The following is a 17088-nucleotide window of genomic DNA, read 5'->3' as shown; positions in this document are numbered from 1 at the left end:
ATATTTATGTTCAAATCGATTGGACATCAAGAAGAAGAAAAAAACCAAAACCGTTTGTTAGAAGTGTCAGTTTCTATTCAAGAAAGCTTCGTCACAGTTGTTACAATTCTATTACTTCCGTGCATGCCAAATCAATCAGAAGAGCTTGAAAAAAAAAATCAAACACAGACGTTTAAAAGTTTGTTCTTGTTTAAATAAATCACCAATATCTTTCAAATGGCAAAGCCCACATTAAGATTTTTCTAAATTTCTGTTCATGAGGCTCTCTTGTGTTAGATTTATGTAGGCTACATACAATACCTTTTTATTGTTTTAAAGTACTAGGAAGCCAGTCAGAGCCAGACAATATAATTAGTATTTCTTATTCCCTGGACAGTCCCAGTAAGGCTGTTACTAACTTTGATAACATCATGGAGATTGACTTAGATACACTTCCAGATAATTTTCCACTGAAATTGGATGCATAATTTCTATTATGAAAAAAAGGCAGATAATGAATGGCTCTGATTTTATTTGAAGTATTTAAGCCTTGTTAGCTCTTTCAGATAACTTTGCAGAAATAATAAAATGAAACTGAAGTGTAGAAATCTAATTGCTGGATATCAATTATAAAATGATTAATTTTTCATCAAGATATCAATGTGAGCTGTAATAAACAGCTTAGGTAGGAGGCAAGATAGGAAATTTGACCAATCCTCTGGCAGAGAACAGTGTGAAGACAGAAGGCAATGTCCCTTAGCAAAGGAACTTTGGCTAGGAATGTAGATGGGTTTCTTGAGACAGATACAGTGCTCATCATTGAAAGCTCTGCCCTTTTAGACATTTGGCTCATGGCATTAACAGTTTGGCATCTGCCAAAGCTCATCCATATGGTGACATTTAACCACATAAGGATGGCATTCATGGAAGACAGCACGTGGCTCTTGTCCTCAGCTGGCTTCCGGACAGTGTGAGTAATGGGGTTTGTGGTTTATGGGGGGGAAAAAAATCTACCTTTTCCTAGGAGTTAGATCCAAATCTGAAGTATTTTGCTCTTTATCTACAGAGAATTTTCTGGAAAAGTTTAACACTATTATTTCGAAAATGTAGCCTTATATTCAGGGATTTGATAAAGTTGTCTTTCAATGTTCTTGTCTGACACAGAGAGCTTGTGCCTAGGTCTAGAGTCTCTCTGAGGTTCAGTGCAAGGTTTCCTAGACTAGAATTTAAGAATTTAATGTAATTTAATTAATTTAAATTAAGAATTTAAGCTAGCTCTAATGCTGAATCAGGGCTACCTATGAGTGGGTCTCCTTGGTAAGTAAATTAAACCCTTAGTATTACAATTCTGCTCAAGATGGTGAACAAAACGATTAGATACTGATGTCAGAGCCATTAGGGACTTAAAAACATGTCAACAGGCTAAAACTAAAGACCTGGATCCCAAGAATAATTGGGATTGCTATAATTGCTATTCCTGAAAATGCAGCCTCACACATTTGTGGTAGAAAGCGAGGTTGAAGAAAGCAGCCTGAGGCTGTAGAAGAGTTTGTCCCCAAGAACCCACCAAAGGGAGGGGAAGATGTTTAAGAGAACTGTTGTCTCAGATCTTAAAAATAGGGATTTTTATTTGCAGCTACAACAGAGGTTGATTCTCTGTTCAAAAATTTTGCTGAAAACTCACTTGAAGATGAGAAAACTCACATTCTTTTGCTTCTTTCTTTCTTTCTGTCACTGATGCTTCATGCTTAGTGAACGTAGCTGTCTACAGTGAAATGACTCATGTACCTGTAGATTGCTTTGTAAGGGGATGTCTTTCTGACTAAACTCCTTTGAACACTAATGACCAAGGAATGTGGTATTTCAACATGTTTCTGTTCCTCTTTTCTTTCATAGAACCACAGAATCATTAAGGTTGGCAAAGACCTCCATGACTGTCTCCAGCCATTAACCCAACACTACTATGTGTACGATTAAACCATATCCCCAGGTGTCACATCCACACATCTTTTGGACATTTCCAGGGATGGTGATTCCATCAGTTCCCTGTTTGAATGCTTGACCACTCTTTCAGTGAGGAAATTTTTCCTAATATTCAATCTTAACCTCTGCTGGAGCAACTTGAGACTTTGTCTTTTCTCTTGTTACCTGCGAGAAGAGACCAACCCTGACCTGGCTACAACCTCCTTTCAAGTGGTTGTACATGGCAATAAGGTTCTCCTTGAACCTCCTTTTCTCCAGGCTGAACACCCACAGCTCCCTCAGCCACTCACCCTAAGACTTGTGCTCCAGACCCTTCACCAGCTCCTTCTCTGGACTTGCTGCATCACCTCAAACAAGTAACCAGTGATGAATCCATCAAAGATTTTTTTTTTTTAATTGAGAAATCAAACAGGGACCTGTTTTTTGTAAAATAGCAAAATATTTTCAAGGAAACTTGTTGTGAGGAGCCCAGAACTGGACACAGCACTTGAGGTGACCTCCCCAGTGCCCGGCACAGGGGGACAATCCCTGCCCTGCTCCTGCTGGCCCCACTATTGCTGATACAGACCAGGATGCCACTGGCCTTCTTGGCCACCTGGGCACAGCTGGCTCCTGTTCAGCCTCTGTCAATCCCAAGGGCCTTTTCTGCTGGGCAGCTTTCAGCCACTCTTCTCCAGACATGTAGTATTGCAGGGGGTTGTTGTGACCAAAGTACAGGACCCAGCACTTAGCCTTTTTGAACCTCATACTGCTGGACATGGCTTGTCAATCCAGCCTGTCCAGATCCCTCTGCAGAGCCTTCCTGCCCTCCAGCAGATCAACACTCCTGTGCAGCTTAGTGTCATGTGTGAACTGCTCTCCATTCCCTTGTCCAGATCATCAATAAAGATGTTACCAGGACTGGCCCTATGGCATTATACACAGCAGGGGAGACTTGGCACTTGTGGCCAGGTCATCAGATGTGTTATGTAGCCCACTCTCATTGACAAAGAGTCTAAATTTGGTACTTGAATAACTTGGTATCTGCCTTTAATCATCCAAATACAGAATATGGCAATAATTTATGTTTACTGTCAGCCTGATTTTGCTAGAGTTCTTTAGACATATTTGGATTAGTAGACAATAAGAATTTACTTAACTAGAAAGCATTACTAAATGTGAGTGGTGATAGTGAAATCTGACCCTGTATCTGCTCTTTGCTATCTTTCTGGTTTTGGGAAAATCATAAAACAGTTACCATGCACTTAACTGTCATTTTTATTCAGATCACATAGTTTTGTTGGGGCTGTGTTCCTCTTAATTGACCAGAGTCATTTGAGCACATTATTGAAGCACACTAAACATCTGCTCCAATTTAAATTGTCAAATTGCCTTTTTAGCAGACAGAATGAGGGACCACTGGAAGGCAGATCATCCCACCTTTTTAAGAGTGTGAAAAACTGCCTTGTGCAACTGCCTGTCTCTCTTTCCCTGCTATCCATATGGGAATATGGACTGTTAGGTAGGTAAATAGACCTGGTCAGTTTTAGGTAACAAGTAGTCAGAGATGAATCCATCAGAGATGTCTTGGTTTTTGTTGGTTTTTTTGGTTTTTTTTTTTTTTGTTGTTGTTTTGTTTTGTTTTGTTGTGGTTGGTGGTTTTTTGTTTGTTTTGTTTTAATTGAAAAATCAAACAGAAATATTGCCAATGGAGGTAAACAGAGAGATCCCATCATCATTTAAAACTTTAACCAAGATGGCAAATAATTTTTTAGGTGTGCCTGTGGGATTTAATTTGCTAAAATAACTTCTCTGAGATTCCTCCAATAAAAAAGCCAACAAAATGAAAAGCTTCAGTGTTGTCAAAAGGAATAGCTTTTTAAACATTTGGTTTGAGAATTTATGTGAACTGGAAGAAAACTCAAAGAGTTATACTGTCTTAATTGTACCTAAATTTGAAATCCTGGGATACAGTCTTCTAATATAGAGGTGTTACAGCTTTGAAAGAGCTGAGATAAAGGAAAATTAAACTATTTACAAATGAAGCTTTCTTGCATAAATGAGATAAAGCAATAACTGATATGGGTAATGTAAATATTTATATTTCAAATGTTCTTTGCCAAATTCCTACAAAATACCAAATATTCAAAGATATTTAAGCTATTTGTTTATCTTATTCCAGATGGTAAAGAATTGCTCCTTATTGTAGAAGCGAGCCTGACAATCACAAGTATGCACCTAGAGTAGAAAGGAATGTGCCCAGTTCTATAATATAAATTTATAGGTCTTGGTTGGATGGTTATTTAAGGCATCTCTTGCTAAGAAGGGGCTGCCTGTAAATGGAGGTATCAGATACTGCACCTTAGTTCTCAGAGAAGATGCTGTGGTTGTCACAGAACTGGGAGTTCTTGTCGTCTTGGCTGATGATCTTGTGATTTTTGATGTTGTCTCCTTCTCCGTGGAGCCTTCATATCTCTGACAGGAAATTTAACCAGCCGTGAGCACTTACATCTCCTTTGAGGGAACAAGGGCAAGCAGTGAAGCAGCACAACACTGGCATGTACTGACCAACCTCTCTGGCAGCAAGAATCAGCCTGCTAGATGTAGTTTTCTTTGTGAAGAAAGCTGTATTATATAGGCTACAGTACTGATTAGAAGGGCCTCACTGTAGGTGAGAATCTTGACCCTGTCTCTCTGTATCTATCAGTGTCCTGGTGGCAGCCTTGGACTGGGAGTGTGCAGTCTGCTCTCTGGAGATCAGGGCGCTCCTATCATGATAATGGTCATTCAGAGTGGAGAATGTCACATGAAGAACATGCCTGCCACTGACCAACAAGTGGTTTGTGTTTCAGACCAGTAATTTTTCTCTGATTGAAGCAAATTCTTTCAAAACTTGTCTCTTCTCCTTCTCAGAGTAGACAGATAACCACTGCTGAAATATATATATATTTTTTTTTTTTCTTTAGAGCTCTGAAAATTCTCAGTAGTAAAAAAGTAATAATAATAATAATAAACTTGTGGGGCTTGAGAAACACAGAAATAGATTCCCTTTTCAGAAATACCTGCTGCCTGCACTGGGACCAGCCAGCCACTCCTTGAGGTAGGCCTGTGCAGAGCAGAATGTAAAGTTTCCATCAACCTTGAGTGATCCCTTGATCTTAACAGCTGTATGTCCTGAATGCACACTAGCAGGAGCTCTGATAGGGTTTGCTTATTATGATTTTCCTCCATCAGAGCACCACCCTCTCACAAGACTCCTAAATCAGATCATCAATACTTACAGAAAGGTTTCAGAGTCTTGAGGATATGTTTAAAAGGTGTGAGACATTTTAGCTGTCTGCCAGAATGCAGAATTCAGCTCTTGCATCCTGAGACAGTGGGCCTTTTGGGCACTGATCTCCAGACTCAGATAAGAGGTTGAAATGTGAGAGCTGAGTTCAATAGACAAGGCAGAATCATGGGATTAGTGACTGATCTTAGCCCTCTTACTACTCATATGCTTGAAGAGTGATTCAGATGCTTAGATGATGAGTATGGGTTGAGAGTTTGTGCAGAACAGAAAAATACAGTTGAATGAACAAATGAGACACATGTACAAAGCAAATACATTTCATTTGTAGCAATACCAAACAGAAACTAGGGAAAGTATCATGACTCTTGGAGAAGAGCACTACAAATTTCTCGTAAGTGTTTGTTTCTGTTATTAATATAGATATAATATAGGCCAAACTGTGGAGTAATACAAGTAAGACAAGAACTATTAATGCGGCAAGATAGTATTAAACTCCAACAAATTATATGTTTTCCAAAATATTTCAAGTTCATGCCTATATAGTATCAAGGAAAGCCAGCCAGATTTCTAGTTGAGCTGATTGTATTTATCAAAGCAGCACAAGAATCTCAAGGGGAACTTGACATTATTAGCAAGTGCAAATTTGGGAACAGTGTGGTCTTGTGATTTTTACTCTGAATCAACCAAAAAAAAAAAAAAAAAACAAAAAACAAACAAAAAAACTTTTTTTTTTTTTTTTTTTTAAGTTAAGACTCATAAATCCCTATATTTTTCCATCTGACCTGCTTTCTGAAGTCCAGTCTAAATAGGTCTCATATTGACTTAAGGAATATCTAGATACTCAAATGAAGACAGTAAGGTTCAGTTCAGTGGTTTAAGTCCAGATTTCAGTGCCATTTGTGATGACCCAAGGAATCCTGCCAGGCTTCCACACTTCTGCAGAAAAGCACAGGTTTTGTACAGTTCCTACATTGTATTTTCTGGTCTTGTGGGGATATTTCAGATGCACAGACCCCTTTCTCTTTAGCCATCTAAGCTGAGATATCTTCATCTGTGAGGAAGTACTTGTAACTTAGGTTATATAACTAAACATATTTTCAAACAGATGGCTCAGCAGCATCCATTTGTCTGATTTAGTGGGAAATGTATATGTTGATAAAGTGCAGATATGTAGTTAGCAAGCACTAAAAATCTTTACTGTGGATGCAGATCTAGTGCACAGCTATGTGACAAGTGTGATTGGAAGTGGTTAAATTGGTAGAAGCCAAACAACTTACTGTGAAAGCATATCCAGAGAAGGTAAAGAAGTTTGCTGTTCCCTGTCCTTCTGAATGCAATAATTTTCAGCATCCTGGCCCTTACCAGACATTTCCCTTCAGGTCTTTATTGCAATTCTTGTCAAAATATAGAAATGCCAGCCTAAAGTCAACTTGTGCTCAATAACATTTTACACAGCTTTTCTATTAAAGATTTTGGGAGTACTGCATTTCAACCACATCTTTTTACTCCTTTGTGCCAGGTGCTTTATCTGCCACTGGTCATTCTCTTGAGGCCTAAATGCTCCAAGTAAGATCAATGGAGGAACATGTTCATTTTTCCCTGCTGGCAACAACACTATGCTTCCAAAGGAGGATTCTGAATGTTCTTGGAAAGTAAGCTTTATGGGTAAGTCTAAAATAGCCAACCATTTCAAAGTCTGCTAAAGTTCTGTGGTGTTTTTTGGGTGATCTTACTGGTATTAGGATCCTTCAGAGGCAAAAGAAAAGTGAACCTACAGCTTTAGTGAACCAAAGATGTCGGGGGGTTCCTCACCCGAGCTTTAGGTGGTTTAAAGTCCTTGGCCCTCTAAAAGCCCCGAGTCACGTCGGTATAAAAAAGCAGAGTCCTCAAGGTCTGTTTTCAGGTTTCTCGTGTTGTTTATTATTTGGTATCTCAAAATTTTCTCTGCTCCCAGCTGAGGTCTGGACAGCAGCTGGGACACGAGGCGACTGCCCCACAGATGGGATGTCCCCTAACATTTATACAGAGAATTACGTACTAGTTATTTACTATTTTGTGCCAATGCCCAGTGCCCACACCAGAAGTGACATTCTACTTTGACCCAATCCACTCTGACTACTTTGTGCCATCACCGCCCCAAAAAATGGAGGACGAGGAAGAAGTACATGAGGTACCACCCAAATTTCACCATGTTGTCCCCATTTACTTCTATTCTAAAAATTCTAAAACCACTAAATTCTACATCATCTACTGTGCCAAACTACAACCTTCACATCCTGGAAGTTTGTAATTCCTTTTGCAATGTTGGAAGCCTTTCCCATGGATCAAAATCAAACCCGGTGTTTTCCTGGGCTCTGTGCCAAGGTCTCTGAGCCCCCTGGACCAGCTCCACACCCCCTGTCCAGGGCTCAAACTCCTTTCCTCAGGTCCCAGGTCATCCAAGAGGATGTCCTGGACTCCAACATAAAGAAGGTATATTTTCAAGATGAGAAGTGAAATTCAAAAGGATAGTTTGTTATAAAAAGTGAAAAAATAGCTTTGTCAAAGTGAAAACCTCTGTTAAAGACCCAGCTGGAAATTACAGGCAACTCCCTTCAAAATGGAAATAGTTCCATAATATCCAGCCAGGATAGCAACTCAGTACTTACTGCCCCTGTGAGTGCAGTGAATCCCCGTGCTCAGCATGGAGATTCCTGAGAAGTAAAGCTGAGGGAGCTAATGCCTGGGACAAGGATGAGAAATTTCCAAGGGAGGTAGTGTGCTTTTCTGCCTGGAACTGCTATGGACTGGACTAGCAGTTCAGCTGCCTTGTCAGGATTTCCCCCAAGATTTTTCTCTTTTCTGGAGAAGGAAAAGGAAAGTTAATAAAATGTTTTACATATGGAAAGAGACTAGGATTCCCAGATCTAATAATTGACTTAATTCCTATCCAGAGCATAGCCTAGGGATGCTTTCACAACAGCTGCACACCTGCAATTCTGTGGCCTGGGGACGGGGCACATGGATTTAGGAGAGTAGATTGTGGGTAGTATATGACATACAGTCTTTTCTTCAGCCCCCCAAAGCCAAATTGTGAAGACTTGCTGATCTTTTAATCAGATATCTATCACAGCACTGTCTGGAGACCCTCTTTTGTGAACAACTTATTGTCTGAAGTTAGAGATGGCCTTAAAGAAAAATCTTGGAGGCGTAGTCTCCAGAATGCCACATCATTGTTCTTCAGCACTCACTTCCATTTCCACTTGCATTTCTGAACCTGAGTTTCCTCTTGCTCATAGGAGGGTGCAGAAAGATAGATTCTGGAATGAAGTAGTTGAGGTAGAAGTTTTTGGTGAGACTACGATAAACATGGATAGAGGTTTGCCCATCCCATCCCTCTGTGTGGAGACCCATAACAATAACAGGAGTTCTTCCCAAAACTTCTTAAGAAGCTCCTACTTTTCATTGAGTTAATTGTTATGGGGTTGAGAAAAGGGCACATTTTTTTTAAGTCTATTCTTCCAGACTGAGATGACTCTGCAACTCTTCAACACACGTTCTGTGCTTGGATTTATTTTTAGTAATGTTCTCTTTGGTTTTGGGGATTTTTTTTTTCCCAAATATCTTTTCATGAAACTAAACTAAATTAAAAATGAAGGGAGAGAAAATCAGTTTGCAATGAAGCATAAGACACTTCACTTTGTTACCTTAATGTAAAAATGGGCAAAGGCAAAGGGAATATAGTGGGAATATAATGGGTCTATGAGCCATCTCTAAGAACTACTTCCAAAAAAAAATCCTTTCTATCAATCCATTTTTAAATACAGAAGAATAGAAGAAACATTTTCAGCATTTCACTGGATTGAGTATGCAAGAAGAATACCATGGGAATAAGTTTAGAAATACTGAGAACTCAAATTCAGGCTCTTTGATGTTAACAGCTTTTCTTGCCAAGACAGAATATTTTTCTCTGCTTAGGATAGACATTCTTGCTGTTACACATATGCAGCTAAAGTGAGATTTTTCCTAGTTTTGATGCAGGTTAGACACAAAGGTCTAACTGGAGCACATCACATACGTTTTCTGCTACTTGGTGATCAGAAGAATTAAATTAGACTAATATCCCTGCCACTTCTTCTTCCCTCCATGAAATGGGCTGATGGACCAGAAAGCAGGGCTCTGTGCTTTGGGCCAAGATGAGCACTTTGGGCTATTTAGTCCTGAGAGTTACAGGATATGGGTATCCATGGGAAGAATAAGAGCCCCAGGAATTATGGAGAAAAGTCAGAGGACTCTACAGCCTCAGAAAAACAATTTCTGCTTGGAGCTTAGGGCACCAGAAACATGACATGTTCACAGTAGTTCAGGTGCTAGTTCAGCAGAGAAAGACAATATTTAAGGCCATTACAAGCTCATCTTCCAGCTGAAGAAAGGAGAAGATAAGAAAGATGCACATGGTCTTGGTCCACTGTCAGTATGAGGAGACTGTGGACATCTTTCAATATCATTCAATAAGATATGGAATTCATCTTCAATATCTTTCAATACTGCCCGTGTGGCAGCATGACACAATAGGTCCTGCCAGTTGATGGTGTGTGATCCATTCCATGCAGGGACTGATGGGATGCTTGCTTACTCTACTTCTTTCCGTCCAGTGCAATAGAGAGTGGCTTTAGCAACATTTGAAAACATTTGTTGATGGTTCTGTTTTTACAGCATTTCGGTGTTTCTTGCTCAATACACCAGAATCACATGAGAACTGAATCACATTCACCCATTTCCAAACTGTGTGTGGCAATCTGCGCAGTGTGAGAAATTGATAGCAGTTGTATCTTTCAAGCTCAGTAACTCAGGCATCAGAAGAGCCAACTGTATTTTTTTTTTCAAATTCTAACTAGATTTGTAATGCAGCTGGTAAATATCTGCCTTTTCAGAAACACAATTTCACTTCAGCCGAAATAAGCATTAAGAATACTAATGCAGGTCAAGTAGTTTATTGTTGGTATGAGCAACACCATAAGTAATCCAAAATGAATCTAAAATGAATAATGAGTATCTGCCATTGCATGATTTAAGATTCTTCAAACAAAAGAGAAGGCAGTAAGGAAACCAAAGAAAAAGATTCCTGAAAAGACAAAAGAATGTTACAGCTGAGTTGCTTCTTTTCTTTTTGCTGTGACACTGTGGTGGGAGAGCAACTGTGGGTGAGTGGAGCCTCAGATAAAGGCTTGGAAAAGCTCTAAAATGTGTTAAGAGCAAAGAAGCCCTGAATCTCTGCAAGAACATTTTTGAGCTTAAAGGGATGAGTCTGAATGAAGAGTACTACCTCCAGTTTCCCACATCTCCTGGGAGAGCTGGTCAAAAGCCTGGTAAGACACTGGAGAGCTGGTCAAAAGCCTGTTTTAAGCTGTTTCTAAATTGAATAACTAAAGCAGTCTGGGATTGGGTTAGTGTCTAGAAAGCTAACTTGAACCCTGGCTTATTCATGGACTTCATTTGTGGTTTTGGACAAGTAATTTGATCTTCTGTGACACAATGATTGTTATTAACTTAATAGAGGAAGCAAAGTTTATGATTTCTGAAGAGAAGTAGAAGCATTAGGGGCCTGTAGGTTCCTTGACCCAGGAATGGACAAGAATCTCTGTTGTGCAAGTACACTATTCACCCTCTTTTAACTTTACTTTTCTTTAAAGCTGAATTTCAGGTCATACAGGAGACTGTCAGTGAATTGAATTTTTGTTAAATGCTTCAACTGAGATCAAAATGTTAAAACACAAGTAATTTTTATTTTTAGCCACAGAGAGGAAATGCATATATTGAAAAGATGTCCTTGTGAAATGTCCGCAGCACTTTTGCAGAGGCAAGAAATCCAAGTTCTAAGTGCTTTGTCCTGAAAAGACACTTCCATTGAATCATAATTAGTCCTTGTAAGGTGAATAAACCCAACTCTCCTTCTGTGCATGCCAAATAAGATCTTTGTGACTTCAGGATGCTGGGATGCAGCTCAGGGTCCAACAATATGCCACCTTAACCTCTACAGAATGTGCCTGTCAGCAGTCCTGAAACACTATCTCCAGGACACTTAGGTGCAAAATTATGTCATATTGTCCTGTTTTGCATTGTTATTTTATTAACAAATACTTTGTTCCTTTGCTGCCACAGAAAGTCCCAATGACTTCTTGCTGCTGAAAACTGACGTTACAAAACAAGAAAGGGGAAGGTTTACATCAAAATTAAACCCAACAAAGCAATTGTATCAGCACAAGATGTTCCCAATCTGATTAATAAAGACAACAGTCTGTGTTCGTCTTTCTTCCAAAATTTTGACTTAAATAAGCTAAAATACGTATCAAGTATAACTTACCAATGTACAAATTTTACTCATCCCTACTTGGCAACATTTTCAGCTGATAAATTTGGTCCATTTAAAGGTATGGGGTTTGGAGTTCTGCTTCCTGGAGAATAGCCTGTGGATCTACTTGGGCAAGATAGGATGTAGTAAAAATGACAGTACTGGCATGTTCAGGAGCCCTGCATTTTTATGTGGATTTCTATCATTGCATTTCATAATACTTCTTTTTCAACTAATCTTTCTGCAATACCACTGCAGTTTTATCTCACTTTAGTTTCTGATAGTGAAACAAAAAAGAAATTTCCCTCTTTTGTGGTCAGTTCTGCTTGCTTTCCCTCTTGCCATCACAAAGAAATCACAAAGACTCTTTCTAGTGAGGTGAACATGACTTGTCTTGTAAAGCTTGGTTGTACTTAAGTATTAAATAATAGTGCTTAGCACTTGTGCAACTTAATGCCTCATAATCTTCAAAGCACTTTACAAATCTTAACCAGTTAATCCCCACAGCAGCTCTGCATGGTAGGCTATGAAGGTCACACATTAAAAATCCCTCATGATACAAGTTTGACTGCACAGTAAGCCTATGGAAAAAAAAAATACCTGCACAGCTCCTGAAGCCATGAGTGTTTAATTTTACTGGACTGTAACATGACTTACTTTCAGTAAATTTGTTCTGCTTTCTTCCCAGTCAAAGTATAATCCATTATACCCTTCCAGCATGGCTCAGCACACAGGATTATCAAAATTTTGAGGATTTTTTTTTATTTTATTATTAAAACTCCTGGAAGCAAATGAGAAGCAAAGAATGTAAATTTTATTTAGGAAAGCAAGTTTCTATTGCCAGTGATTGCAAAGATTATTTTTGGGAAAGGGAAGAGGTCCCTAAAGACTGAAGCACTCAGGACAGCAACTACCATTTTTAGCAACTTCTTTTGAAAATTTGACTTTTGTGATATTGAGATCGCCAGGTAAACAAAATATGCTTACACTCAATTTCAGTGGGAAAGTTAAGCCTTTAGAGACCCCATTTCATTTGGGAAATAGCATGGTTTTTCTAGCCCAAATTTTCTTCGAATTTTCATGCTCCAGAAAAAATAATCAAATAGTTGCTGCTAAAGAATATTATTTCCCACTAAGTGGAACTACTGCTTTTCATTCACTATCACAAACACCACTGCTTCCATCTATTGTTAGTTCTGGTGGAAAACTTTTTAAAACAACAGTAACATTATAATTCTTTGTAAAGACCAAATTCACCAACCAAAGGTGTAAGTCACTAACTCAAGACTACCTCTAAAGCATCTGCATAGAAAATAAGCCTCTCAAAGATGTTTATTCTTTGTAAAACTTATTGTAGAGAGGAAACAATGTCTTTGACTGATGAGGCCTTCTTTCAATGGAAGCAGACATAAAGGAGAGTTTTTGTCACAAGTTTAAAAAAAAATCATCAGTTTTCCAGGATGTCTACTGAGACACTGCAGCCTTATTTATAAATACAGCATGATCCTTCCCCTCCAAGGCACCAGGCAACTTAATTCCTCCTTTTGCTTTCAAGTACAACTGTCTCTTTGTGAAGCTTGTAATTTGAGAGCTGATCCTTTGTAATAAGCAAGCTCTATGATATCATGAAGACTGACCTCGATTCCTTATTTCCCTACTTCTTCAACCTGGAAACTTAAATTTCCTTGAGTTTCCTTCTCTGTTTTCCTTTGTTTTTACTCCTTTACTCCTTTATTTTTTTTTTCCCTAACCTTTGGAGAAAAGTCACAAATAACCTTTGAAAGAATAATTAGCAATTGCTGTAACCCTGTGGTAAAACCTTTACCTGATTGACTTCAAAAGGTTATCTAAGGGTAAAGGTTTCAGACAGACCAGGGAAAGAACAATCTCCAGATGAGAGATGATAAGGGATGAGCTGAAAAGAGATGCTGGAAAATAAAGGGATAAATGAATGGGAATGTAAGAGGCAACCAAATTAGCGAGTCTCACATGCTTGCCACTACAAATTTCAAATGTTCCAAATGGAGCCTGGTATTTTGCAGACAAACTTATAATTAAGTACAGAGTTGCAAGGCAGAAGAGGTCTGAATTAAGGTTTCATGGGCAGCCTTCTGGCTTTCCCAATGTTTGGTCATTTAATGTAGTGACCTAAATCCTTTTTAATATAGAAAAAAATGATTTTAATGAGGTATTTTAATTGTTTAGGGAGGAGGGGTTGCTATAGGCAGCAGTTTATTATGTAATTGTAGATGCATAGTATTCCAAAGGGAAAGGTATTCTATTTTCATTCTGCCTAAATTTGTATGATGAGACCATGATGAGACCTTAATAAATGTTGGGTTTGGGTTAACCTTAATAAAAATGAGGGTAGTTTTGTTTTTTTCTAAAAGTGTATTAAGCTACAGGACTAACATCTATTTTAAGTGCATCAGAATCAGAAATTCTGGAGAGAATCTATCAGAGGACTGATACATAATTGTAGTTTTAAGAACCATCCAGGAAAGATTAGGTGGTAAGGGAAAAAAATTCCCCACAGCAGAGTTTTATGGGTCTACATCAGAATCTCTTTCTCAGAAGGTTGGATTTGAGGCAGTTATTTCAAACTGAAGAGCTTTTAAAATAAGTAAATATTTATGTTAACAAATAACATAAGATGGAATTCACACTGAAGGAAGAATGAGGCATAAATGGCATCATCTTCCAAAAAAAGATTTTGGGAATGGCACACCCTAATTTGTCTGCGCTGATTTAGCTGACACTACATTACAGAATTAAATTAGCAGAGTGTACATGGAAGTATGGCATAACAGGGACAAGTCAACACAATGTTTGGAAAGGACATTTATGTCTTAGAAATTAGTCAAAGCTCTTTGAAGCTGTTAAGAATGTTGGTTATGATCTAGCTGTTGAATTCCTTCATAATGAAGACCAAGCGTTTCATCATTACTCCATGGCTTTGGTACATGTAATAGAATATTAGGTTTATGGGTTTTCAGGATGCTTATTCTCATCTTGTTCTTATAATCATCCCCTGAATCTTTTCGTTCAGGTGGGATTGTCAAAATAAAGGGAATGCTTTTTCTTGAGTAATTTTGTCAGTCTTGAAAATCCCATCAATACACAGTCACATTCCTCATAATCCTCTCTTTGGGTGTCTTAAAAATGATTTGAGCAGAAGACTACCTGTAAGAGTAAATAGTTCACTACATTCAGTACTTTGTGCTGAGTTCCCTGCCTGTCATACTGGCTGCTATTGTTTCATTGCTTTCTTCTTTATCTGTAATCTCTTATACATAATTTATAAGTTTTTGGGACAGGACTATCTCTTTAGCTCATGTTTACAGTGATAATTGTGTCAGGGTCCTGGTGCATGGCTGGGGTTTTGTGTACTTGTCTAATAAAAACCCGTAAATACATGAAAGTACAAAAACAACCTGCCATTTTTAGACAGCTTTAATAGGAATCAGCGCAGGAGTGGGGGGATAAAAATCTATCCACTCTCAAGAGTCACGGGATTTGAAGACTTGCAGACGGGACCTGGTTGCAAAGGTTAGCTTTGTGCTAAACCTTTAAACGAGCAAGGGCTAATCTTCCTTGGCTGGTTTTACCATCAGCAGGCAGCACGGCTGCCATCAACCTGGGTTTAGAGGAGCTCGGTTTGGAGGAGCTCGGTTTGGAGGAGCTCGGTTTAGAGGAGCTCGGTTTGGAGGAGCTCGGTTTAGAGGAGCTCGGTTTGGAGGAGCTCGGTTTAGAGGAGCTCGGTTTGGAGGAGCTCGGTTTAGAGGAGCTCGGTTTAGAGGAGCTCGGTTTAGAGGAGCTCGGTTTGGAGGAGCTCGGTTTAGAGGAGCTCGGTTTGGAGGAGCTCGGTTTAGAGGAGCTCGGTTTGGAGGAGCTCGGGGACCCCGCTGCTCCCCGCACCCTGACGGAGCATCCCCTCGCCACCATCATCTCCATCAGCACCACCCTCCTCGCCGCAGACGCCCAAAAGGGACCAGACGACACCGCAAGGAGAAGAGTTAACAGGGAATTGATAACCCAGCCCTTTTTTCTTTTTTTTTTTCTTGCCTTACTCCGCCTCCTCCCGGCTAGCGGGGAAGTGAGGGATCAGGGGCTGGCCCCGGCGGAGAGGTGCGGGGAGGGCTCCGGCTCCCCTCCGCGCCGCTCCGCCGGGGGCCCCGCGGTCCGGCCCGGTCCGGCCCGGCTCGGCACGGCTCGGCTCAGCCCGGCTCGGCTCGGCACGGCTCGGCACAGCCCGGCACGGCCCCTGAGGCCGAACACCGCCCCCGGCACGGGCATGGAGCCGCCGGCGCCCCGCGGGAGCAGGTGAGCACGGCGCGGGCAGCGGCAGGGAACGGAGGGAAGGGAAGGGAAGGGAAGGTGGGCGCGGAGGGGATGCGGAGAGCACTCCGCTCCTCCCCGGGCTGGCCTCGTCGGGGGGTAAGAATAAAGCTAGCGGTAGGGAAAGCGTAAAAAAAAAATAAAAATAAAAATTAAAAAAAAGCAAACCTACTCCAGCCTCACCCCAGCCAAAAAAAAAAAAAAAAAAAAAAAAAAAAAAAAAAAAAGGCGTCGCGGTGCATTTTTTTTTTCTTTCTTTCCTTTTTTTTTTTTTTTTTTTTTTAATTTTTTTTTTTTTTTTTGGCAGATGGAGACGATAGCTGTAAAAACCGCTGCGGGGGATTTAACTAAATTTCCTTACCCACGTGCCGTGTCCCCCGCTCCCCATGTCACATTGTAATGGGATGGAGCCGCGGGTTGCAGGGAACAGGCGTGTGGATGCTGGCGCTGGATTTGGTGTAGCATCTAGGGAGGGGAGTTTTTACTAAACGTAGGGGGAAAATTTACCACGGCAATAGTAAGTTTCTCCGTGGTCCCCCGATTAGTTAAAAATTGAGTACGCACTGAGCATTGGCAGACAGACCTGAGCAATGACCTGGAGCAATCCTAAGCCGTAACAATTCATAATTATTTTCTTTTCCTAGAGAATCCTAAATGCTGAGGTATTGCCTCCACACAGAGCTCTCAGCATTGCAGAGCGTTCGCTGCTTAATGAATGTTTGTAAAGGGATTTTCATTCCCACTGAGCATCAGTGGGGGAGCAGCCAGAGAGCTCAGGGACTCAGCTCACCCGTGCCTTTTCTTTTGCAAAGAATTTCGGGCAGAATTCAGCAGCCCTGCTGTGTTGACGTAGTGCCAGGATGACATTCTTTGCTGATAGAGTTGTTCAGGTGAAGCGTGCTGCTGGAGTTGATGATTTTTGTGCATGAAACTCGAGAAAGAGATAAGGAAAACCTTCAGCAGCCTCTCCATGAGCAACAGAACTGGTCCTTTCAGGATTTTTTTTTTTTTTTGTGCCCCTTAATGGACTTCATTTGAGTAATTTGCTTTCAGTCTAGTACATAAATATATTTATTTCAGTAATATCTGCTATTTATAGACCATGTCTCTGAAGCAGAGTTTGAAATCAGCCCTACATCAAGGGATAAACGCTTCTCCTGAAAACTCTCAGATTTGCACGTATTCT

At 40.1% G+C, this 17088-nt stretch overlaps 1 protein-coding gene across 1 annotated transcript in view; it reads left to right on the top strand.

Moving 5' to 3' along the window:
• TRMT9B (tRNA methyltransferase 9B (putative)) overlaps positions 1-17088 on the top strand; it is a 105207-nt gene that overhangs the window by 70443 nt on the left and 17676 nt on the right. The window contains exon 3 of the mRNA XM_066316953.1: positions 6753-6898. Within this exon, the coding sequence (XP_066173050.1) occupies positions 6873-6898 (26 nt within the window). The 5' untranslated portion in view covers positions 6753-6872. The remainder of the gene's footprint in view (positions 1-6752; positions 6899-17088) is intronic.

The sequence above is a fragment of the Sylvia atricapilla genome, chromosome 4 (assembly GCF_009819655.1).
Source record: "Sylvia atricapilla isolate bSylAtr1 chromosome 4, bSylAtr1.pri, whole genome shotgun sequence".
NCBI classification, from domain to species: Eukaryota; Metazoa; Chordata; class Aves; order Passeriformes; family Sylviidae; genus Sylvia; species Sylvia atricapilla.
This window is presented reverse-complemented; position numbering and strand designations above follow the sequence as displayed.